The sequence below is a fragment of the Haplochromis burtoni genome, unplaced genomic scaffold (genome assembly GCF_018398535.1).
Source record: "Haplochromis burtoni strain Fernald_Lab_line unplaced genomic scaffold, NCSU_Asbu1 Contig_222, whole genome shotgun sequence".
Taxonomy (NCBI): Eukaryota; Metazoa; Chordata; class Actinopteri; order Cichliformes; family Cichlidae; genus Haplochromis; species Haplochromis burtoni.
Genome location: NW_024582583.1, coordinates 176,511 through 201,307, shown reverse-complemented (window position 1 = coordinate 201,307; position 24,797 = coordinate 176,511). Strand labels below are relative to the sequence as shown.

Here is a 24,797-nt window from a genome sequence, read left to right as displayed (position 1 = left end):
CCATTATCCAATCACACATCTGCTTACCTGCATCTGTTGCTCGTTTCTCCTCCTCTTCTTTTCTCTTTTTTCTAAACTGAGCTCCTGATGGCTTTGAACTTTTCTTGTCCATCTTGGTTTTAATTTTGCACTCCAGCATGAACACAAATCCCCCAACCCGAGGATCACGACATAACCTAACAGACCCTAACAGACCCTAACACACCGACACCTTAGTTCACAGACTCCCTTTCTCTAAGGTGTATTTCTGAGATTTCACACAACCCAGGATTCAGATCATGAATCCATGATGGGCTTGGATTTACAACATTATGAATGAAATGTGATCTATTTGTAAGCAGCTGGCCCCGCCCCTTTCCACAGGTTGTGTGACACTTTAAATCATCAAACTGTAAATTTTAAATTGTTATTGATCCTTTACCCCGAGTCCTAAAGTGTATATTTATTTTCTTACTCCTCTTTGTTTCCTTGTACTGCTGTAGCTGGAGCCTCATCGTCTCGTCTCTATATGCTGGACTGTCTGTAGCGGAGATGACAATAAAGTTTACTTTGACTTCACTTCAGCAGCGCGCAGGCGCACCGAGGGCTCTCGCTCACTTTTCACGTACAGAATTTCGAAAAAACATCGGTGCAGATTATAAGTCTGTATCAGGATGTCTGGTGTTTTCGTGTTTGTTGGTTTGTTTTTATTTTGTTTTATTTTACGAGTTGGTTATTAGACGCTGCTCCCCGCCGCCCCAACCTCTCCTCCCTGTGGCGCAAGCAGCAGGCACACCTCGCAAACGGAGGGCGCCCTTACTCCCAGCAAATGGGCGATAGAAAACCGATCAGTGCCTGTGACATTCCCAGCATGATGTTGAGGCAGCATGAGCATTTTTTTTTTTTTGCCGATGCCCGTGATGCCGCCCCCCACCACGATGCCGCCCGGGCAACCGCCCATGTCGCCCGTATCTAAAACCGCTACTGCATGCAGAAGCTGAAAGGAGGCGACTCGGTAAAAGAAGGAAAATCACTAAGTAGGAATTATTAGTCTGAAGAGCCAGGGAGGGACTTTTTTCTGGGCTCATCAGAGGATCTAACAGATGAGGAAGTAAACACCTGTGTCAGGCTCTTTTAGCCACGTCACTGACAGTAAAAGTTTTATTGTGTTGGTTCTGATGAGTTTCAGCTGGATGTGTTCCAGGCTGTCTTTAAATCCAGTTTGAAATGCTGCTGCTGTAGGAGGTCGCACGTTTTGCTTGCTCTTCATCACTTTTAAAAACTCGGCCTAAACTTTTGGCGCTGTGCACAATCGTGCGCCGCCGTATTTTGCAGACATGTCCTCGCCGTCTCAGCTCTTCAGGTCACTCATTACAGGTCGCACCTCGTACTCACCTTTCAGGTCGTAGCACCTACTATTTGTGAGCATCTCCCCTTTATTATCAACTCTGAGGCTTGTCATCATGTGCTTTCTTTCTCAGTGTAACCATCACCCAGTGTTTAGTTGTAGGTTGTGTACATTTACTTCATGTCTTATCTGTGTTTAGTCGTCAGTCTGGTCCCTGTGTTGGTTTACCTTTCTGTTGGTATTGAAGTGTCACCTGTTCAGTTAGTTCCTGTTTTATTTTGATACTTCTTTGTGTCGTGTGCAGTTCTGCTTCATTAGTCACATTCAGTTCACTTGTGTTCCCCAGGTGTCTCCACTTTGCCCATTCGCTTTTGTGAATTTAAACCCTTTGTCTGCATCCTTTGTCGTGTTGTTCCTCATATTCCTGCTGTCTAACCTTAGTTTCATGTTTATTCTCTTCTTCATAAGTTCCCAGTAACAAAGTTGAAGTACTTCCACATCTCATCTCCTTCGTCCTGCACTCTGTCTGAACATGGTTAAAAGAGAGAGGGCATTTCTCCTTTCTACGAGCAGCAGATTCAAACCTGGCTTAAAGCTGGGCATGGGGCCATGAAGCCTGGAAACAGGATCACGTCCCACCGACACAAACTCACTGAAAAGCCAACTCTGATGGAATGACTTTGAGTCTCGGTTAAAAGTCAAACATCTCTCGAACACCCTAAAGCCCCCAGCTGTTCCCCACCCACAAACATCTGGATGACACACTGAGTTTGTACCATGGTGGGGGTGAGTGTCAGAGGACTTCAGCAGACTGTAACCTTGGACTGAAACCACAGGTAGCCCCACCCGTCGGACGCCCTCTGCTCGTGCAGGCACGATGCTCTCACTGCAGGTAAAAATGAAGACACAGAGACCTGCGACACTCGGGAGCTTTAATGGTCCATCATTTACAGGGGTGTACAGAAGCAACACAGCAGCACAGGAAGTTCAGTCAGCTGCGGCCAATCAGCTGAGAGCGCCGCCTGTTCAGTCCACAAATCACACAAACCCTCAGTCAGATCACATGACTCACTGATGCTCTATAGTCACGAGACCTCAAAGCTCATCAGAGGGGAGGACCTTCAGACGGAGCGTTCACACCAAGCACGAAGGGAAGCTTTCACGCTGTGACATCCAAAACGAGACAACAAGAAGAGAGGCGAATGCGTTTTGATACAATAAACAATGTATTCACCCGATCCTGCTGGCAGGAAGTATGGCGAGAGCTCAGACGGACGCCAGAGGAATCGCAACGCGAATGAGGCGGGAGTCGCACGATTTCGCTTCTTGTTCATTTTGAGCCAAACTGTGGATCCATCACACAGCTGAGAGAGTGCCATGGTTGCCTGTGCAGTTTGGCGCCAAAGTAAAGGAGAAACAAGTTGTCGAGGCAAAAATTTACCAAAAGTTCATTTCTACGATGGATGGCGGTTGGCTGAAGGGGGTTTTGAAAGAGGTGAGTCAATGTGCGAGGGTCTTATTGGACATCCTTCTTACTCACGACATCTTGCTCTGATGAGCTGATCGTACTGAGCTAACCGCCGCCATGCTTTTCAGCAGTTCAGCCCGAAATGCAGCGAAAGAGACGGGATTCAGACGAACGTAGACGGCTTGAAAGTGTCAAAAACAGACCTTTGACTCTTTGCAGGCAGTCAAACGGAGCAACACGGGGACGTGAATGCTGCACACAGCGAGGTGAAACTTTGCTCTGTTGTTCGTGTGACCGCAGCTTTGGATCGGCGTGGGGAGCCTTACAGGGAGCGTTCCTCGTCCTGGATCTGCCTTCATGAGGAAACACCTGCAGATGCTTGGGCATGGTCTCGGTGACCTTTGACCTGGTCAGTAAGTCGTCATTGATGGATTCGTGGCGCTGTGATACAGACTATGAGCCGGTATGATAGCTAATAACTTCCTGTGGTTGCTACATTGGACTCAGAGGCGTAGATGGACGCGTGATGGCGGCTGATGTTCTGCAGAAGCTTGGTGGTGCGTCGCCAGCTTCAGATGCCCATGTAGGTGTTCATCTTCCCCAGGGCGTCGCACACAGTGGTGAGGTCGCTGCGCAGGTCCTGCACCACGTCCTCGATGCTGCGGGTGTCTTTGAGCAGGTCGACGCTCTGAGTGTACGGGTTGTAGTACACCGAGAACGGGCGCTTTATCGTCTTTGCAAACTCTCTGCGGGAAAGGAAGCACGCACAGGAAGTCACGGCGGGCTTGGTCCAGGCAGGGGTTTAGTTCCTGTTCAGACTTTAAAACACTCATGATGCGTTCAGGGACTACTCGCTGCTTACCTCATCTTCTCCTTGGCCTCCTCGAAGCTCTCCGACACGAAGTAAACCTCTTGGAAGGTGGTGATGAGACACTCCTGGTTGCAGGTCGTCTTCGGGTCAAACATCTTTACACATGCCTTTTCAGACAGGGCATGCTGGGAAAAACATCAGCAGACAAACATCACTTCCACCGTGCGTGTGTGCGTGTGTGCGCGCGTGCGTCTGTGTGTGCGTGCACGTATGTGCATTGTGTGTGTTACCCTCAACTCTCCAATAGACGACAGTAAACCGGCTCCATAAGCTCTCAGCTGACCGTCCTGTTTGCACAGTCCGAACTCGATGGTGAAGAAATAACACTGAAACACACGAGGCTCCATCACTGATTGATCACTGATTGGTTCCTTTAAAAACTGGTTTCTATGGCATCATGTCCAAACCTCTGTGTTAGAGACATCAGCTGTTCAGATGGCCTGCGCTTTCATGTAATATCATTTTGCACCACAGGGGGTGTAACCACGCTAACCCTCACAAACAGAAGCTCTGAGCAGCAGCTGGGTGGGGCTTCTGTCCCATCTCTGTGATGTCATGGAGATGTATGACTATAAAAAACTGTGTGAAACTGAGTCTCTAGAGCGCATGTCTTTGCGTTGTTGATTCTGTTTTGTACTGAGTTACAGGGCTTCAAAGTAACTGAGTACTTTTACTCTGTTACTCTAAAAGAACAGATCCACTTTAAAGTGATGCTGTAAAGTTAAAACATGTTGGTGATGAAACATGTTCTTCTAGCGCCACCATCAGGTGACACTTCATCATTACATAAGGTGAGAATAGGACTCTCATCGTTCTCAAACAAAACATGAAAAAATAATTTTCGAAATTAATATAATTAACGTGTAATAGGGTGTAAAATATTTAATCTCATACAGCTGCTATTTTTAGTACCATTACTCTTAAAGAGATATTTATTTATTATTTTACTGGCTTATTTCAATTTCTTTTATCCTAAGTCTTCCGTAAACCTCCCACAGCTGGATTCGAACCTCTGCAGCGTTACCATGATGATGAAACTCACTGTGGCGAGTTTCTGAACGTCCTCGTCAGACGCTCCCAGGGAGGCCAGACCGATCTCCTGAGAGAACTGGGCAAACTTTGGATCAGCCAGTAGGGGGACGTGACCCAGCAGCTCGTGACACGTATCTCTGAGAGGAGGAGGAGGAAAGATGGATCACTACAACTACTGAACACACAGAGTGGATTTCACCTCTTTGTCTGCGTGATGCTGAGCTGGAGATCATCAAACTCATCAAACTAGAGATGGATGAAAGGTGGATGTGAGGTGGAGGTACTCACGGCTCGGGGGTGTAGAGCGGGTCGGTGCTGTGCCGGATGTACTGAGTGCAGTTGAAGACTCTGTAGGCCAAACCAGCCAGGAAGTCTCTGGGAGACAGATAACCTGCCACCGGGCGAACGGTGAAGCCAGACCGCTCTGAAACACACAGGAAGCCACACAGGAAGTGAGGTCATCATCCTGTTCAGCTCTGGCCCGTTCTCATCCATCAAAAAACATCACCGTGGAGGGATTATGTCATCAAAGAGGCGGGGCAGCCACCAACAGTGCTTCATGTTTCAGCAGAACTTCTGGAATCTGTAATGTGACTCATGGGTCACCTGAGTCCAGGTAAGCCGCTCACCTGGACTCAGGTGAGACGTACCTCTGAGGAATAGTGAGACGTCCTCCAGCTGCGGGATGTTGTCCTCTCTATAGCCACAGTGCTCAGTGAGCAGCGGCAGGTTCTTCAGGTACTCTTTGCAGGCGTGAGTCGGATACAGTTTGGTCAGCTCTCTGAACACCACGCCCCACGTCTTCACCTCCTCCTCCGTGTACTCGATACGAGGGATGGGCTGCCCGCTGTGGGGGGAGGGGCACGCGAGACGTGAAACACGTGAGAGGTGAAACACGAGAAAACACGACGAACGGACGAACATACTTACAACTTATAATTCATGGCCACTTCCACAAAGTACTTCCTGCGCTGGCGATAAACATTATCTTTAAACCCCTGACAGGAAGGAAGAGGACACACAGTCAGAGTACAGATATCCCATCATGCCCAGCTTTCTGCCACCTCTGCGTGCACCTATGGGCTGCTCGCAGCTTTGCTGCCACTCGTACGTCCCACCAAGAAAGGCTGACATCTGACACGTTAGCTGGACCTCCTCCAGTGTGTCGAAGCCCCAAAGACGAATTTATTTTGTGTGGATCGAAGAGCGGGCAGGTGTGTGTAAAAAGCCCCGCCTCTTCCACGTGAGGGGGCAGATGAGCAGCACATTGAACTCAGCACCTCAACCTGTGGGGAGGAACTCATTCTGAAGGTCTCACTTCCTGATCTATGCCACCTACAGGCTGGACAGCTGCAGACTCAGTTAAAGTTTTCCTCTTGAATGAAAACAGCTGTAGGAGGTCCAGAGGTGAACTCAGAGATGAGCCCGAAGACCCGAAGGAGAAACTTAACACCCTGACCTGCACACAAAGGCCCTAAACACTGCAGTCTGGCCCCCTCTTTGTCTCGAATGCAAGATGAACTCATGTTGCAGGCATCTGTGAGCTGTTCTTTATAAATAAAGTTGAACTGAAACGACTCACGGGATGGTCGGCGTCCAGCTCGGACCCGTACATCAGCACTCTGTGAGAACACTGATCCAACTCTGAGATCTTCATGGGAAACCAGGGAACCTCGTCTTCATCTGAGAAGAACACAGAGAAGTCTCACAACGCTTAAACACTGCGGCCTGTCAAACCTTTACATTCTGTATGATAGCTTTTCATTTCACAGTGTTGTCCACTACCTGCTGTTAGTGTTTGTTAGCCTCTGTTAGCTGCAGTTTTAGCTGCTTTTAGCTTGTGTTGGTTGCTTTGTTAGCCTCTGTTAGCCTCTGTTAGCTGCAGTTTTAGCTGCTTTTAGCTTGTGTTGGCTGCTTTGTTAGCCTCTGTTAGCTGCAGTTTTAGCTGCTTTTAGCTTGTGTTGGCTGCTTTTTTAGCCTCTGTTAGCCTGTGTTAGCTGCTCTTTTACAATATGAAAATGTCAAAACTGTTTATCAGGGGAAAAGTGTGATTTTTAGGACACTAACTGGCAAAATGTGACAATATCAGGAATGAATGAGCGAGTTTATGCATGTTTTCATGTATTAGCTCCCTGACTTCAGCTCAGGAGATGAACTTGAGCTGCGGAGGAAGACAATATGATTTTGCTTAGATGTCGAAGACATAGTCTCTTTCCTTCCTGTTTTTGTTTCTTTGGTGAAGGGGACGCCTTCTCCAGCGGTAAAACAGGCGTGGTCATTTAAATATTGCTCCACGGCACGTGAACACCTACGACTTCTCTTCTCCTCCACCTTTGCCGTTTTATCCACGTGGCTAGAAACTGGCCACTTCAGTCAAAACAAGATGAAGAGATCCAATCAGAACTAATCAGGTACTACAGAAAAGGTGGGGTGAGTGTGAAGTGATCCAATCGGAAGTGACCTCATTGTGCAGCGTTTCATCTGCTCCTGATAAACAACGAGGGAGGGGCGGTTCAGCCCACTCCCATGAAAACGTAACAGAAGAGGGAGAGAAGAAGAGACGCAGTCTTTGTAAACATCGTGGAGAATCACTCACCGCTCAAAACACAAATTTTACATTTTAGATTTGAGTCACTGAATCAACTTCAGATTACGTCTGCTGTAATCGCATCACATTTAGTTGACTAAAACTAAAGCAGTAGCTGTTAAGACAAAAGCAGAAAGCCTCCAGAAATCCAGGTGTGCGCCTGAGCGCGCTCATACCTGCTTCAGCACACCACACATGTGCTGGCGTATTGAAGGACACGATGTTGACGTGGTCTTTGAGATGCTCCAGCAGCTCGTTGAACTCTTTCTTGCTGCAGCTGCAGTCTGCAAAGATCTCCACCTCGTTAGGAACTCGCTTTGACATCCGAGACTCGATGTGGTTCAGGTTCACGTGCTTCTCCTGCAGGAGGACGCGAGGACAGAGAGGGTGAAGATGGAGGTGGGGCAGAGGTTCAGGCGTGATCTGTTTTTGAAGGCTTCCTGACCTGAAACAGTCTGAGAGCTTTGACCAGACAGCCGACCTCGTTCTTCAGAGAAAACACCACTGCCGTTTTCCCAGAATCCTCTGTGCCCTCTTTGTCCGGCTTCTCGTTGATGGGACAGAAGGACGGACGCCTCGACTGACAGCAACAACACAAACATGACAAAGAACGTGAGGTTATTGTGACAAAATGAAGCGTTTCAATCAATCAATCAAAGCTTTATTCGCCACATGAAGGTTGCCCTGCAGTGAAATGGGACCGCCCCCCCCCCAACCTTACACACACAACAAAGACATCACATGGGGATACAAGTCGGAGATCGGTAGCGTTACAGAAAAACACTGAAATATACACTACAATGGGAAAGTACAAGAGGAAAAAAAGAGACCTCTACTCATGCTGTGCTTCCATGGTAGGACAGCATGAGAACAGGAAACAAAAAAACTCCTCTGCACAAAAAGCACATAAATGTCCACAGCACAACTTTGTGAAAGACATGACAAGCCACAGGATTGGGTGGGGGGTGAGGAGTAATCTGAGGCGAACACAGCAGCCGCCCTGCACAGCGCTACCATTCCAGCGCGGCACACAGACCCGCCATGTTCCCCCGCAGGAAACAAGCATCGAAGGCGTTTGGAAAGGGAGGGGGGATGAGTGCGTGCTTATCTCTTGGCTCTTGGCGAAGGCGGTCGCACTTTTCTCCTCTCCTCCTTCCCCTTATCTTCCCTGCTTAGCCTCTTGTGTCCTTGTCTTGTCTCGTGTGCATTACTTTCCCTGGAACAGTCTCTCACTGTCGTTCTCTAAAACCTAAAAGAATTATGGATTTGATCAACTGGTCTCTGAATGCTATTGACACCCTTTTCTCAACGAGAAGTCTGGGCTCGGGAGAGCCCGAGTGTCCTGGAGGGACTTTCCCTGCCGGATACACAATGGACGGGTGGCAGAATCGGAGGATCATGTGCCTGGCAGGACTGTCGATCGAGGACGCTGAAGATATCTACCTATTCGGAACCATGATAACAGGGTTCTTGCTGATCGGAGCTGGCTAGGCCCTGGCTTATCGGAGAATTACGAGAGCAGAACCAGCTGTTCAAACCCCCCCAAGGCTGCTCGCTGGAATCGAAGCGAGGCGCGACCTCTCACAACGAACGCAGCATGGCTAACACCTTGGAGACGCTTACAGCTGACGACTCAAAATAACACCATTGAGCATATATTGGGATACATCAAAGAGAGGCCTGCTCAAAATGAGACCCTTGAGCGACAGTTGGATGACATCGCAGAACGGATCACTGCAGTTGTGGGGTCTCAGAATCACAAGAATGATAACACCATGGAACAGAAGTTTGATACCATCATGGGGAGGCTCTATGATGTTACTTACGCTCCATGATGTTGTCATTCTTTTGCTCAAAGAGCAGGTTCTGAGAACTCACGACTGCAGTGCACTTCCCCAAGATGTGATCCAATTTGCGCTCAAAGGTGTTATTCGAGCTAGCCCCTCCAGATGTAATCCAGTTTTTCACTCAGAGGTCTTGTTCTGAGTATTCATGGCAGCCGTGCGTTCTCCAAGATCTTATCCATGCTGCACTCAATGAGCCCATTTTGAAAAACTCACGCCTCGTCCCATCATTCCAATCCCAGCGAGCAGCCTTGTGGGGGTTTGAACAGCCGGTTCCGCTTCCTTAATTCTTCGATAAGCCAGGGCCAAGCCAGCTCCGATCAGCAAGAACCCTGTTATCATGGTTCCGAATAGGTAGATATCTTCAGTACTCAGGCTCACCCGAGCCCAGACTTCTCGTTGAGAAGGGGTGTCAATTGCATTCAGAGACCAGTTGATCAAATCCATAATTCCTCTTTTAGGTTTTAGAGAACAGACTGTGAGAGAGTGTTCAGGGAAAGTAATACAAAAAACACGAGACTAGACAAGGACATAAGAGGCTAAGCAGGGAAGATAAGGGAGAGGAGGAGGAGGAGAGGAGAAAAGTGCGACCGCCTTCGCCGAGAGCCAAAACAGATGTTTAGAAGCATCAACCAATCAGGCCTCTGACTATGCGATGGAGGTCTCATTAGCAGGGGCGGATCTAGAGAAATTTTCTTAGGGTGGCAAAGAAATCAAATGGGGTGGCAAAATCAAAGCCTTTCCCCCCCAAACACTCATGCAGGTGGTTACATGTGGTTACATGATTCAAATGCAGTAAGTATGCACGTTTTTCATATAAATATAGTCGATAACTTAATTATTGTCTGTAGCCCACATGATTACACACTTTAGTTACATAAAACATGTGAGTTTTGATGCTATGTACTGTATAGCCTGTATGATAAATACATATGTAGCCCAATAAGTATAAACTCCAGAAAGCTACACAACATGGGGTGCTTCATTTACAAACACAAGTCTAACTTAAGTTTCACTGTTTTTGTTAGAAAACAGTCACATTGTTGCAGCTTAAATTACACAAAATGTCAGAAATCTGCACCGTCATGAACAAACATGTAAACCTCATTTTTCATGATTTGTTGGATGAACCCACTGAGGCCTGAAATACAACCGGACATTTGTGACTCCTTTGAGTTTACGTTGTTTATGTCCAACACAGACATGTTGGGTAAATGTTTATAACTTGAAATGCAAATATAAAACGTACATTCTGTAAACATAAACAACTATTTATCTAAAAATGCAGCCAATACACCGTTTGTTTCATTTTCTACAACCATTTAAAAATATTACTAAAACTAAAATGAGAGAACAATCAGGTGTGGCAATAAGATGCCCCACAAATGATGTGTGCCAGTAAAAACAAGTTTGTCCACCAAAAGACAGAAGAGCACAGGGACAAACCTGCAGGCCCGACAACAGCAGGTGTATCACTCCGCTGGTTTCTACTTAGTGACAGTGTTTACGTTGCAAATGTGCCTCTGTGACAGTCATTAGTGCCCTCACTGACACACTAAACAAAACGACTACACAACAGAACGACTACACAACACACTAAACGTCACAAATCTGCCACATCTAAACTCTCTCTCGCTCGCCCTGTTACCGTCACTCCCCAAACTCTCCCCTCTTCCTAAACAACCAAATCCCACATGTTGACTTTTTTTTAATTGGTCGACATGGTGCATTTTTCCACCAATAAGAAAGAGGTGGCTTTTTTCCTTTCTTTACTGTTTTCGTGCTGTCCTTACAAAACGCTTAAAGCACACACGTGACGACAGTATTTAGAACAAAGCCTGGCTGATATATATGATCATAACTCTGGATTTACTGGCCTGTAATTAAAATTTAAAACTTTGAAGTCCGAACTTTCAATGTGGCTGAAACAGAGACTCAGCGTGGCTGCAGCTTGTTGCTGTGTCAGCTTACATCAGTCATGTGATCTGGAGGTGCAGCGTGTCCGTGGACCACAGAGGGTTAATAACACTCACCTTCCTTCCATTTCCACAGTGTAACATCCACCCACCTGTGTAAAATCCGAAATTCCCATGGTGTTGTTCAAAATGTGCTCTGGCACGATCATGAGCATCGCTTGCTGCTGAAAACAAGAAAAAAGCGGTCTTGCTATGGGCTGAACCATTTGTTACTGGTGCAGGGGGGACACTATGCAATATATTCAGTTTTAGCATTTATACTCACTGCTGACTGTAACTACGCTCAAACTGTTACTGCTGTCTTATTTTAATAAACAACACTGTCATATGCAAAACTGGGGTGGCAAGGGATCCTTTTAGGGTGGCACTTGCCACCCCATGCCACCCTTCTAGATCCGCCCCTGCTCATTAGGCCCTCCCACTATGCTACAACTGTGGATTTTAATGCCACCCTGCACCTGAGGGGGCGACAGTGAGTCAGCCCTCAGTCCAACGGGACAGGAAGCAGCACCTCCAGGTCCAAGAGGAGCGTGCAGGCAGGGTGGAGTGGGTGGAGAAAGAGTGTCAGGGGTTTGGAGATGTGGAGATGCTCAGATGTTTGTTGGAAGTGAGCAGTGTGGACAGAATCCTGTCATCAGCGGAACGGCTCAGACTCAGAGAGGCTGAGATGGTCTGAGCCTGTGCAGAGGAGGAAAGGTGAAGGGAGAAGCTGCAGGCAGGAGGAGAAGAGCTCAGAGGAGGTTCATGGATGCAGTGAAGGGAACATGCAGAGGGTCGGAGTGACAGAGGAGGGTGAGTCGTCTGTGTCCTGTGCAGATTTAGCTCAGACTCCCACCAGCAGGGGGCAGTGTTTGAGCAGGAGTCAGGCTGAGGTGCTTCTGCTGCTGTGAATGAATTTAAACTGTACCAGTGTGTCTGCAGGCCACCTGACCTTCATCAGCTGATGGAGCCTTTTCTCCACCCTAAACCTTTTTACCTGCGTGCTTTTGTTTCCACTGCGTAAACTAAAGCACAGTTCTGTTTCTGGTTGGGTGACTTCCTCTCAGTAACGCCATCAGTATGATCGCTTGCTCTGATAGGCCGGCCTCATAAAGGCGTGGAGCGTTATCTGATGCAGACGGCGACAAATTTCCCCAGAACTGCTGTTCAAACACACGGTGGCAACGGCGTGAAGCAGCTTGCTCTGACAGCTGTTAGCGTCATGAAATAAAGATGTGGAGCTGCCGACGGATGCTCAGACAAACAGCCCATAGCCTAGCAACCGACGACACGCTGCTTACCCAGAACTCTGACGGCAAAGACCCCACAGTGAGCACGGACACACAACTCTGAGTGTGTACTCTGAGTCTACTCTTTACCTCATGCTGAGCCTGGACATTATCTTTCGCTCTTCTTCAGTGTCTGGATTGTGGACGGTTTTTGTTTTTCGTGGACGAACTTCGATCCCTGCGAGCCGACTGGCAGGAAAATGCCGCCTGCAAAGCTGCATGGAGGGAATATTTAACGTGTGATGTAAACGATGCAGAGCCATCAGCCTGACTGCAGGTTTTTCATGTTGGCCCAGAGAAAAAGAAGAAATATTGCTTAAATACAGTCCAGAAACATCACTTTAGGCTGACCGTTTCATGCTAGGGTTTAAATTGTATTTGCATTTGTTTTTCTGCTTTTCTTTGACAGATTTCCTGCCATTTGAAAAAGATGTAAATAGAGAGAATGGTGCAGAGATAAAACAGAAATAAAAGGAATAAATAAATTAAAGTGAATGTAAATAACGAGTATCACAGAAAGAACTCTGTAACATTAATTCATGTCAGATTCATTAGTTCCTGTAGATTTCTTTTGGCACATTTGTTCCTCCATAAAGCAGAGGGTCGAACTAGAGTGTGGAGATGAATCTTCAGTTACTGATCTGATCGCTCTGGGCAGTTCTTTTTAAATCGTTTGATCTGTTTCTGCTGCCTGGATGAATATTCTCAGCTGATGGGATTACTGCCTTGCTCAGAGGCTCTTCAGCAAGAAGGTTGTGTGATCAGCCAATTCAAGTAAAAAAGTACTAAAAGTAGAAATAATTAGTTTGACTTTGAATTTTTGGAGCAGAATTTGAGAAATAAAGAGTTTCTTATTATCTTCTCCTGACCAGCAATCAATAAAGTCCTGAAGCTGCTCTCAGCTACAGTACTCGAGTAAAAGTACCCAGTTAGTCTAAAAGGAGGAGGATGAAGACTCCTCACCATCTGTCCGCCGGTGTGCCGCTGCCGCTGATGCTGCTGGTCAAACATAGCCGAGTCCAGCGACAGCCCGCGCCGCGACCAGTACTTGCTGGAGAACATCATCATAGCCGGTTGCATCCTGGGGATGGGTTCGCCATCGTCCTTCATCACGTGGCCCGACGCCATCGGGAACCAGTGAGTGTACGAGTACCAGGACTCCAGACTGTCGCTCTGCCGCCGCTCAGGAGGACGAAGAGGAGGATGATGCTGCTGATGCTGCTGGAGCTGTGAGCCGCTGCCGACCCGCCTCCTCAAAAATACTCCCCCAGGAGGGGGAGGGGGGGGTAAGCTCCACCCACAGCAGTCTCCAGGTGGGCGGAGACTTTGGCAGCAGAGTGACATCATTAGAGCACACATAGCAGCTCAGAGACACACCTGAACACAAACACACACTCATTTTCACATCTCCTTGAGGACATTGAGCTGATCTAACACTTTACCTGCTGTCTCACTCTAACCAATAGGAGCTAATGCCTGACCCCAACAAAGACCTAACCACAGCTGAGGACCGCCATTTGGTCCTCCCAATTACTGGTCCCCACAAAGATGTTTAAACGAGCACGCACACACGCACACAGGGACCTGCGTGTTTAAAAGCAGTGAGATTGTGATATTAATGCCACGTTATGCCCCTGAATAATGACTGTCAATTATTATGTAGTTTTAGTTTGCATTATTCTCCTGAGTTACATTTGTTAATCTGCATTGCATTAGACTGCTGGCTTATTGTGAATGAATGATATTGTTTATGATGCATGATACTGCTGAGGTATAAGAAATACTGTTTTCAGAGTCAGGACCTTGTTTTCTGATAATAGAGGAGACAGAGAGCTTCTGCCTGGTAAAAGGTCAGAAGCATCAACGGGCGGGGTGAGGCCGAGTGCATTTGGAGGTTGAGACACACACACACACACAGTAGTTAGACTCATGTTTAGGTAAGAGTTCAAATAATAGTTTGCAAAAGCTTGTGACTGCAAAATTGTGTCTGCCTAAGGGACAGTTTGCTCCAGGAGATAAGCGAGAGTTATTAACAGGAAGCACCTGGCCTCGAGACGGAGAAGATGTCCTTTTAAATGTGTCGAAAGTCGTCAACAGAACATTTGTGGTGTTGAAACGTATGCATGTGTTGTATCTGTTTGACACATGAGGGGGCGTCATAAACAATACCCTGATGTTATGAAAACAACTGCTTGTGTATCGTTGGGCGGAGATCGATGCTGTCGGCGTGCAGTGTTCATCTCCCCACGCGTGTGTTCATTAAATCATCTTAACTCTCCTGGACCAATTGTTGTCTTTGTGCTCACCCTCAATATTTGAACTCGTAACACCCTGACACACCTGGTCACCCCACCTGAGCGATTTCCCGCTGACGTCGAGTGTCATGTGACAGGTAGGACATAAAGAGTAAGAAAGGCTCCACGGCTCCGCCCTCTCTGGCTTGGACGGACCATACAACTCCCGCAGGTGAGGGGCTTGTTTCCTGCTCTCACACACCTTAAATACCTGCCTATGTTCATAAATCCTGTCACACAGCTGACCTTCACCCACAGAAAGTCATGTGACCACAAATCAAACTGATCACGTGTGGCGACTGGAGCCGATCAGGTGATGACACCTCTGACCTCTACCTTACTCATAGCAGCAGCAGTGGAAGCTGATGTCATTCCAGCTTGGGTCACATGATTCCCACCTGTACATCCTGCTGTGGCCCCGCCCCCCCGACTGCCAGACATCAGAGAGGGTGGTTTGGTTCGACTGTAAACATCTGCAGCTCTCGGCCTAATGAGCTTTGAGTCTGGAATGGCGCTGTGCTCTGATTGGTCGTTTCAGATCTTAAACTTCAGTTTGAGGTTTCATCAGCTGTGGGCACAGAGGAGCGGAGTCCTCTATTAAACCTGTGGGCGGGCAGGTGATGGACGGCTGATGGTTGGCTGATAAACGGCCATGATGGCAGCCGCGGTTATCAGCGTGCGGAGACAATTTCCTGCCACACAGGAAATGAAAGCTGCATCGGGAGGAGCCGCGGCTGCTTTGTTCCTGAGGCTTTATGAGCTGATTGCAGGTGATACCTTCATCTTCCTCCTCCTCCTCGTCGCCTTTAAAACCAAACTTCGCCAATCTAAGGAGGCAAGGAGGGGGAGGTGGTGAGGGGGAGGTGGAGGAGGAGGCCAGGAGATATCTGACAGTCGCATGAAAGCAGCTGAGGTGACATTTGGAGCAAACGGGAGGAGGCGTGACATTTATGAAGATGAATCGAATCATTTCCTCACATCGATGCAAGCAGAGCAGCTGCCCTCCACCTCCCCTCCCACTCTGACTGTGCAGTGGCGCAGCTCTCTGATTGGAGCTCGGCCCTGCAGGTGTGTTTTCCTTCTGCGTGTGACACAAAGCGAAAATGTCCGCGCGAGCATCATCGTAAATAATATGGCCTCCCGTGACGAGCTGCGATGCTGTGTCCAGCTGTGGTCTCCATGGTTACTGACAGGTCAGCTCCAATAAGAGAGAGAGATGGCACTCAGTCCTTAACGTATTTTAAGGTGGAAGCAGACCTACAGCTGCTGATATTTATGAGGACAAAGTTCAGCGTGTGTGGGTGGAGGTGAACATGGTGCAGTCGGACTCAGTGTCCCCGTATGCTGAACCGTCCCAGCAGCAGCGACCACAACACGCGCAGGATGTTTGATTGTATTCGGTAAATCCTGAGTGTTTGACTCACATACACCACAGATTTCAGACAAACTGAGCCTCAGGAAGAGGCTCAGTTTGGAGGAGGAGGCCAGGAGAAGTGTTTGTGCTGACGTCGGTGAATACGACCCCAGACGCTCCTCCTCTCAACGCCAGCCTCGTTCATATCATCTCCACAAATCGAAGAGGATTTAGTTTTTGTAGTCCGCCTTCAGCACCCTGTAGTTAAAGAGCAAAGGGTGTATTGCACCACTTCACCTCACTACAAGCAGCAGGCGATTTTAGACCCAGACAGGCCGAAGGGCTGTGTGCTGCTACATCATTGAGTCTACAGGAGGTGGAGGCCCTGAACCACTCAGGACTCCACCCAGCCACCTGTGGCATCAGTGCGTAGTAGGGGTGCAACGATACACAAAATTCACGGTTCGGTTCGATACTTTGGTGTCACGGTTCGATATTTTTTCGATACAAAAAAATGTTCATGCCTTTTTAATTTGTCATTTATTAAAATTATAAATATATATTTTAACTCAAAAGTACAGTTTTTAAATTTAATGTTGCTGAAACAACAAAGTAAAAAAATAAATCTATCTGATCGAGAAATCACTCATCTTTGGAAAAGAGAGTTTATTACAGAGAAATGGCTCTTTCCAAAATAAAAGCTATACTATACGCTTCTTCTGGGCTATATTCTCAGCAGCATATTAAACATATCAGGTCCCCATAAGGAGAATCATGTGCTAACGGCTGTCTAAATGACTCGGGTAAAGTTAGTAGCATGCTTGTTGTTTTTGTCTTTGCACTAGGATGATGTCGGCATAAATGTGCAGTCATATTCGTTGTGTTCCCACTAGTGCTGTCAGCGTTAATCTGAAATGACGTTAACGCCACAACACGGCAAATCTCCGTTAACGAGCTAACTGCGCTAACACACTAGTTCCCACCCATGTAATTGAGCATTGCATGGCACATCCAACATACTGTTTTACTTTAGTCCATGACTCGCTTACCTTCAGGGTCATACGTCACATGAAAACCAAAATAATTCCAAACGCCAGATCTGAATGAGGGTGGGGGAGGTTCAATTTGCCATGTTGCAAGGAGAGCTTAACTTCTGTCTTGCTAGCTTGCGCTGCGCTCAGTGGATCTGCGCTCGACAGTGCAGCCTAGGCGGAGTAGTCGAGCGCAGATTCACTGAGCGCTCCACACAGACAGCATCGTCAGAAGAAAAGTTGATAAAATAAATTACAAATGGCAAATGTTGTATTGTTCGATACATATGCGTACCGAACCGAAAGCACTGTATCGAACGGTTCAATATCGATACGAATATCGTTGCACCCCTAGTGCCTAGGTAAGGCTACAGCGTTACTGAGCTGTGTCCTCGTTACATCAGGCAGGCGATGCAGACCAAAGAGCTCTACTGCACCACCTGCTAGCGTTCCTCAGGTGGAGCCATGCTGGACGCTGAGGTCGTCTGCACTCACAACATGAACCAGATTCAGTGTTTCAACCCTGAGAGGAAACTGTGTGTGTGAGTGTGATCCAGATGTCACAGCTGAGACGGTTTCACGCTGCAGGAAACAAACTTTATTTCTTTGGTTTGTTCGCCGTCGTCATGGTGACAGAAGCTGATGACGTGGAGTCTTTAATCTGATCTCAGTACAGAGAAAAACGTCAGAGCGCCAACAGGAAGAGGAACACAGGCACCTCCTGTCGGCGAATAATGCGAGCGCCATCATCCAACAGAAAGAGCTCCTCCCTCTGTCACTGCATGGCCAATCAGGGCTCTTGTTGGCAGAACTTCCTGGATCTGAAGCCTCATTCATTCATTCAAACTACAGCCAGACAACTGCTCCACCCTAACCCCTATCTTTAACATATCTGTAACACTCAGGAGGCGGAGCCAACAGGTGAATGATTGCTCAGTCACTGGTTGCCTCCACCTCCTCTTCATCAGGATGAATGAGGCTTCAGAGTGGAGGAATGCCCGATTAGAGCCGCACGATACAAGAAATTACAAAAATAAGATTCTTAATAATCTCTTTACACACACACACACACACCCTCCTCCAGTGAGGCGGGGCCACAGATTCACCCCGCCCACACACAGTCCATCTCCACTCTTCACTACGATACAAAGGCCCCTCTGCCACTCTGCTCGCAGCTGCTTTCTCTCGAGTGTCCGTTGGAGACGCCAACCTCCCGCCGAGCTGCTCCGGAAGTCGCCGCCGAGCCGCAATCGGTCGAGCCTGCACGGCGAGACTCGACGTCAAAGCCCAAGATGGTGGCGACAGGGCGAGGGAGGTCCTGAGGAGGAGCAGACAGGTCAGGGTGAGGGGTCAGATGGACGTACCACGACAGAAGACGCTCCCTGCACTCACCTTGCAGCTCCTGATCTGCAGACAGATGCCCTCAGCTTTCTGCAGGATCTCCTCGATGTCCAGCTTCATGGAGAGCTCGTTGATGTGCTGAAACACACACAGGCCAGTGAACAATCTCAGGTGTGCACAGATCTCCGGACAGCTTTGGGGCGATGCTCACCTTCAGGATCTCGTTGAAGCCGTAGTTCTCCTCCATGATCTTCTGCTTCTCTGAGTCCAGGATGGCGCAGCACACCAGCAGGTGAAAGTTCTCGCAGGGCAGCCCGGTCCACATCACCTGAGGAGGAACCACACGTGAGACCACAGGAAGAACGACACCTGTCAGCACCTCCGACCCCGCAGGAGGACACCAACCTCCCAGAGCCGCAGCACGTCCACGAAGCTCAGTTCCCTCTTGAACCTGATGAGCAGCCAGCGGAAGCAGAAATACAGGTATCCTGAATCCTGAGACTCTGAGACACAGACAGAGGGGGCGGAGTCATTCAGAGCCGCCGTTATTCACAGCAAACACACATGCACAGCTGCAGGCGGCGTACCGAGGTAGTTCCAGAAGGCAAGGTCGAGCAGCCTGAGCAGCGAGCTGAGCTGGATCAGCTGAGTCTTCATGCCCTGCATCTGCTCCTCAAAGTTCTCGTGCTGCAGGACACACGGCGGTAAATCAGCACGCGGTTAAACGTCCGAGCTGTTAGAGCAAAGATCAGACTCACCATCTGGTCCATGAAGGCCACGAAGCACCAGAAAGCCTCGACCTCATTCTCCATGACGTAGAGGATGGGCGACAGCAGGTCGCTCATGCCCTGAACGTAACCTGCAACACAGAGAGCTTCCTGTCACGACCAGGAAACGGGAAGCGGCGCTGTACCTGCGGAGGCAAAGCGTTCGCTCACCCAGGTCGAAGTCGTACATGCAGTAGGTCATGAGGATGTCATGCAGCAGGACCAGGCCCGGGTTGTCGATGCCCTCGTAGAAGCGGTTCGTTCGGTCTGTTCGGTTCACGTCCTTCTCTGAGAGCGCAGACACATACGTCACATGACCTTTGACCTTTACCCCCTCATGGCAAGCTGTACCACCCAACTCAGAAGACTAAAGCGGTCGTTGCTCAACTCCCGCAGCTCTCCCTCCTCCTCACCGCGGCAGTAACTGAGCATTCACTCGAGTACCTCACTGAAGTACTGCGTTCACTCCCCGTACTGCAGTATTTCACATGTAAAAACTCCTTTAACTTTACAGGTAACGCCTCAGATCTGATCCCGGCGACAGTGTTACGATCTCACCCACCTGCTGCACCCGACTCCACGCTGACATCATCTCCAGCATCAGAGCAAGAATCAATCGCTCATCAATACTTCCGATTGACATTCTTTGGCACATCAAACATCACAAACACCTTCAAATGTGACGTCATCCACCCGCTACACTGGACTGCTCTCCATCAGGAGCCCCGCCCAAATAACCAAACAAGGCCTGAGCCGAGGTGCTGCTCACCGATCAGACTGCGGTAGTCTCTCAGTCTGGAGTTCCTCCTCTCCTGCTCCTCACTCACAGATTTCCACTGCAGCTTCATCCTGAAGTATTCATCACTGACACACACACACCCCTCATGTTAACATGATATACACACCAGTCAGGGTAATCGTGTGTGTGTGTGTGTGTGTACGTTTTCTCTCTCTGCAGGGTCTTCCTCTCCTCGTGCGTGCTCTCCCAGGGATAATACCCCAGCAGGAACTTCCAGGCCTCCTTCCTGAGGGCGTGGCAAAGACCCTGCAGACGACACAGACGCGTCAGGGCGTGGTCTCTGCTCGTTTCAATCAGTGTCACAGGTCAAAACACCAACGAGTGCTTTACAGTAAACTCAGGCATAAAAACCAAAGTGAAGATCAAACAGCCCAAAACTGAATAAATGAGTGATGCTGCTAAGAATAACGTCAGCTGATTGGTTCAGACCTGGACACACCCACAGACACGTACGTACCCCCTTGAAGACGGCGTGTTTCAGGTCTGGGACATCCTTCATCCTCCCGTCTGCATCCTGGTGTCGCGCCCAGTCGTCTGCAGTCAGCGGCGACTTCCTGCTCACCTCGGGCCTCGTGCCCAGGTCGATCTGACGGGGTCAAAGGTGAGCAAAGAGCATCACACGGCTGACACACCCGTTGCCACGCGTCTGCCTAACAGCCAATCACATTAGACCCCTCACCCTGGTGATGACCTCGAAGCCCGGCTCTTCCTGCTGGTTGATCTCCAGCCCCGGGATGACCTCGCCCAGCAGGTCGGCCACCTCCTCTGGGGGGCGCTGTTGCTGCTCCTCCATTCCCCGCAGCGCGTCGAATAAGTAGTTTGTGACTTTGGAGAAGCCGCCGAGCGTGGTGACGTACGGGTCCCGCTTGAACTTCTGCAGGAGACAAACGCAGAGCTCATCAGCCGACGAACGCCGGAACAAGATGGAGCGCACGACTCCAAACGTCATCTGAAAATAAATCCTACGACGTGTTTTCACAGACAGAATTCTACGTGTGAAACCAGAGGAGCCAACACGGGCAACAGCCCACCGCAGCGACCTCGCTCACAAAACCAACACACAGATTTATTTAGTTTGAAATAAATGCGCTCTGACGCACAGCAGCTTCCACAGAAACATCTGCGTGAAGATCACACGTTAATGTGTCCGTTTAAATCACCATGGTAACAGCTGCTGAACCCCTCACTGTGAGGACCATGTGATGCTCACACTTTTATGTGCAGCATGTTTCAGTGCGACAGAGTCCCTGTGCGCACGTCGCCACACTCCATGACGTTGACACGTCACATGCTAAAACCTCATAAATGTGTTTTTGTACCTGCAGTACACCACAGGAAGCTGTGGGGGCAGCATCGCTGCATCACCTGCCCAGACTGCACTCAGCACACAAATAATTGAAGAGAAATCAGACAGGTTAATCGACGACCAAATAATCTATAGTTGCACCCCCGTCTGCGCGCGTGTGCGTGCATGTTTGTGCATGCAAATCCAGATGTTGGAGCCTAACAGCTGGCAGTGAGAGATGGTTAAACTTCTTACGTGAACCAGGCCGAAGTTGTTGTCGTCCAGAAGGTTCTCGAAGGACTGCGACAGAGCTTTGTTTGGCGTGCTGACCAGCAGGCACGTGTGGTCGCTGGGAGACCTGCAAACAGGAAACATGTGACCTCAGTAACAGCTCACAGGATCAACGCCGGCCTTCTGATAACAAATGGGTGCTTATTATTCACGGCGCGAGCGGCAAATCAGACATCAGAGGAAGCGCTCGTCTCTTTGGGGTGTACAGATTGTATCAGCCAATCAGCAGGCAGCACGTGGGCGGGACGTCATTATGAAGCCTGATAAGAACTTTAATAACAGCTATCTGCCCCCGCCTCACCCGATATTTGGATCAGAGGGACGGGAACGCTGCTGCACGCCTGTGGAAATCAGCCATTAGCATATAAATGACCCGAGAGAGCGGCGCCGGCGCCAAATCCCCCCGCAGCCCCCACCCCAAGGTGGAGTAACATTTATATGTCTTCCTGACTGAGAGTAACTTGAATAAACTGTCTGTGACACAAACACCAATAACTTGATCTGTATGTGAACCTGACCAGCCCCCCCCCCCCCAGAAAACAAAACAAAACAAAACCAAAAAAAAAAAAAACCAGCCCTCCTTGAGGTGGAGGGCGGGGTCAGAGCTTAACATCAACCGCTGGACTCACTCTGTGAGCAGAGCGAACCTCCTCAGGCTGTCCAGGAACGCTCTGCTGCCACCCTGGTGGAAGTGCAGATGTGGCAGCGGGGTGGAGGAGTCCTTCAGCTGCAGGATGATGAAGGTCCAGCCCTCCTCCCTCACCGTGACGGAGCGGAGGTCACTGACACTGAAGGCGAAGGCCAAGCGGCTCCTCTCGTGGCTGCTGTTGAGAGAACCTGGAGACAGGAAGCAGGGATTAGAAGACACAGGGATTTCAAAATAAAAGCTTAGATCAGCCGATGCACCCGTCTGGCTCAGGCTGCTGAGAGATGCAGCCCGGCAGCTCGAGGCTAGGCTGCAGTCGACAGCATTAAAATTCCTCATCGCTGCCTCATCGTCTCTGAATCTGAGTCACGTGATTCCAACATGCCGAGCAGGTTAAAGCAGCCGCTCACCCTCCATGTTGGAGCTCCGCCTCTTCCTGAACGACACGGCGTTCACCATGTCCCACTCTGTCTCGTAGCTCAGCTGAGCCTCCAACAGCTGCTGAGACTGTGGACGGTCCCCTGGACACTGAGCCCACTCCACCACCGAGCTCGAGTCCTGCGCACACACACACTCTTAAATCACCTTTACATGAATTTTTATGTTTTTTTGGTTTGTTTAAAAATCTGTTCTTGGAAACTTTGAAGTTTGAATGTAATCAAATCAGGAAATTCGGTTTGTTGATACTCAATTGGAGTCAATAAAGTTGAACTCTACTGAGTGGGAGTATTTGGACAAACCTTCCCAGCACAGAGCATGTTTGAGGGGTCGACGCCGTCCTCCAGAGGTCTGTACTCCACCACGATCTCTGCGTCCTGACGGCGAGGACACACATTGACACATTACTTCGTCGATCAATCAAACAAATCACAGGAGCGTTCAGGAAGTAAGAGCGCTTCTGTTCCGATCGCATAGATCTATAAACAATCAATAACAGTGACAAACTGGATCTTTATTCCAGCCAATCATGTGCAGTTTAACAGGTCTTTGATTAAGCAATCAGGTTATCGCCCTGGTATCAAACATGCTGCTGGTGTGTGAGGATGTTTTTCTCTTCAAGTCGTTCCATCGCAGAGACATTCTGATACTTAATCGATGACCAGGCTGACTAATCGATACCAGAGTGTGTCGGGACTGTTACCTTCTCAAGGATCCGGAGGGTTCCTGAAACCAGGAAGTCTGGCTCGATCTCCTCATCACTGCTGGGATGGAGGAAGACTCCCTCGTGTTCAAATATCACCTGTGGAGCAGAGTCACAGTGTGGTCAGCTGAAGGATCAATACAGCAGGCAGGAAGTCTGATCACATCACATGACGTCTGAGGACTCAGGGCATTGTGGGAAAAATAACCTGCGATACAGCAAGAAGGTGGCACACCTGTGCCACCCGCAATCAGAGCTTCAGATAAAACCACTGATCAATACTAATCAAAACAAATCAATCAGGTTCCCCTGAGATCAATCACGCAAACTTGAAGCGGTCTGCTGAGGTTCACCGGTCCGCCCAGGGACCACTGCACGCTAGTTTAACCCAGCCTGTCCCCTGAGAGCCCCGACCCTCAGCCCTACGCCGCCCGCAGACAGCGTCCGGGCCGGAGAGGCGGACAGAGGCCGGCGGATAGCCGCCTCCCGAGGCAGCTGCGGTCGGTGAGCTCAGTGGCTATCCGAGCAGCGGCGGCGCAGAGCCGGAGGACAGAGCTCCCGGCCCGACAGGACGGAGCTCTCTTCTCCCCGCCGCGGAGCTCCGGCCTCCGCGGCAGAATCCCGGAAACGCGATCATGTTTTACCTTGAACGCAGGCTCCGCCGCCATGTCTGGACTCACTCTCCCAATGACGACGGAAGCTCACGTGACCACCAACTTCCAAAACACAACCGACAGCTCAGCTTCCGGTTTAAAAAGGTCAGCTTCCGGTTAGAACCACGCCCACTTCAACGGGTCAGCTGACGGCCCAAAAAAAAAAAAAAGACAAAAGAGCTTAAAGTAAAAACTGACAAACGCACGGATAGATGTTACAGCCCAGGGGCGGATCTAGAGAGATTTTCTTAGGGTGGCGAAGTCGAAGCCCCCCCTCCCCAAACACTCATGCAGGTGGTTACATGTGGTTACATGATTCAAATGCAGTAAGTATGCACGTTTTTCATATAAATATAGTCGATAACTTAATTATTGTCTGTAGCTCACATGATTACACACTTTAGTTACATAAAACATGTGAGTTTTGATGCTATGTACTGTATAGCCTGTATGATAAATAAATATGTAGCCCAATAAGTATAAACTCCAGAAAGCTACACAACATGGGGCGCTTCATTTACAAACACAAGTCTAACTTAAGTTTCACTGTTTTTGTTAGAAAACAGTCACATTGTTGCAGCTTAAATTACACAAAATGTCAGAAATCTGCACCGTCATGAACAAACATGTAAACCTCATTTTTCATGATTTGTTGGATGAACCCACTGAGGCCTGAAATACAACCGGACATTTGTGACTCCTTTGAGTTTACGTTTGTATTTCACTCTCAGATTGTTTCATTTTATTTTTCCCCCATTGCCTTGTTTGGTATCTTTTCAACTCAACTGAAGTTTTTTTTTTTTTACTTTCTTTTTATTGTTT

The 24,797-nt window shown here is 48.8% G+C and overlaps 2 protein-coding genes across 3 annotated transcripts; both read right to left on the bottom strand.

Moving 5' to 3' along the window:
- Positions 1-655: 655 nt before the first annotated feature.
- On the bottom strand, positions 656-16,542 carry tph2 (tryptophan hydroxylase 2 (tryptophan 5-monooxygenase)). Of its 2 annotated transcripts, none has more exons than XM_005936906.3 (11): positions 13,337-16,542; positions 7,731-7,865; positions 7,462-7,645; positions 6,281-6,381; positions 5,629-5,696; positions 5,349-5,545; positions 4,987-5,122; positions 4,709-4,835; positions 3,897-3,992; positions 3,658-3,791; positions 656-3,541 (listed from the first exon to the last, which is right to left on the bottom strand). In XM_005936906.3, the coding sequence occupies exons 1-11, from the start codon at positions 13,730-13,732 to the stop codon at positions 3,367-3,369; spliced, it is 1,749 nt and encodes a 582-aa protein (XP_005936968.1). In that variant the 5' UTR covers positions 13,733-16,542; the 3' UTR covers positions 656-3,366. The 2 variants fall into 2 exon arrangements, with proteins under 2 accessions (XP_005936968.1, XP_005936969.1); XM_005936907.3 differs by having other exon boundaries at positions 11,198-13,471.
- An 882-nt stretch (positions 16,543-17,424) lies between these two features.
- On the bottom strand, positions 17,425-24,097 carry tbc1d15 (TBC1 domain family, member 15). The gene is made up of 17 exons (XM_005936905.2): positions 23,967-24,097; positions 23,323-23,421; positions 22,922-22,996; positions 22,592-22,739; positions 22,165-22,372; positions 21,500-21,602; positions 20,639-20,833; positions 20,417-20,545; positions 20,102-20,205; positions 19,930-20,024; positions 19,332-19,448; positions 19,152-19,252; positions 18,981-19,080; positions 18,799-18,896; positions 18,605-18,721; positions 18,445-18,531; positions 17,425-18,370 (listed from the first exon to the last, which is right to left on the bottom strand). The coding sequence occupies exons 1-17, from the start codon at positions 23,988-23,990 to the stop codon at positions 18,191-18,193; spliced, it is 1,980 nt and encodes a 659-aa protein (XP_005936967.1). The 5' UTR covers positions 23,991-24,097; the 3' UTR covers positions 17,425-18,190.
- Positions 24,098-24,797: the final 700 nt, after the last annotated feature.

Excerpts from the sequence above, each read along its gene's own strand:
- tph2 (XM_005936906.3), bottom strand. The coding sequence starts at position 13,732 with ATGTGTGCTCTAATGATGTCACTCTGCTGCCAAAGTCTCCGCCCACCT. Across the intron at positions 5,697-6,280 it reads AGCTGGACGCCGACCATCCC|GGGTTTAAAGATAATGTTTA; the intron begins GTGAGTCGTTTC and ends CCTTCCTGTCAG. Across the intron at positions 3,993-4,708 it reads ACGTTCAGAAACTCGCCACA|TGTTATTTCTTCACCATCGA; the intron begins GTGAGTTTCATC and ends CGTGTGTTTCAG.
- tbc1d15 (XM_005936905.2), bottom strand. The coding sequence starts at position 23,990 with ATGGCGGCGGAGCCTGCGTTCAAG. Across the intron at positions 18,897-18,980 it reads TGCCTTCTGGAACTACCTCG|AGTCTCAGGATTCAGGATAC; the intron begins GTACGCCGCCTG and ends TCTGTGTCTCAG. Across the intron at positions 18,371-18,444 it reads TGCAGATCAGGAGCTGCAAG|GACCTCCCTCGCCCTGTCGC; the intron begins GTGAGTGCAGGG and ends GCTCCTCCTCAG.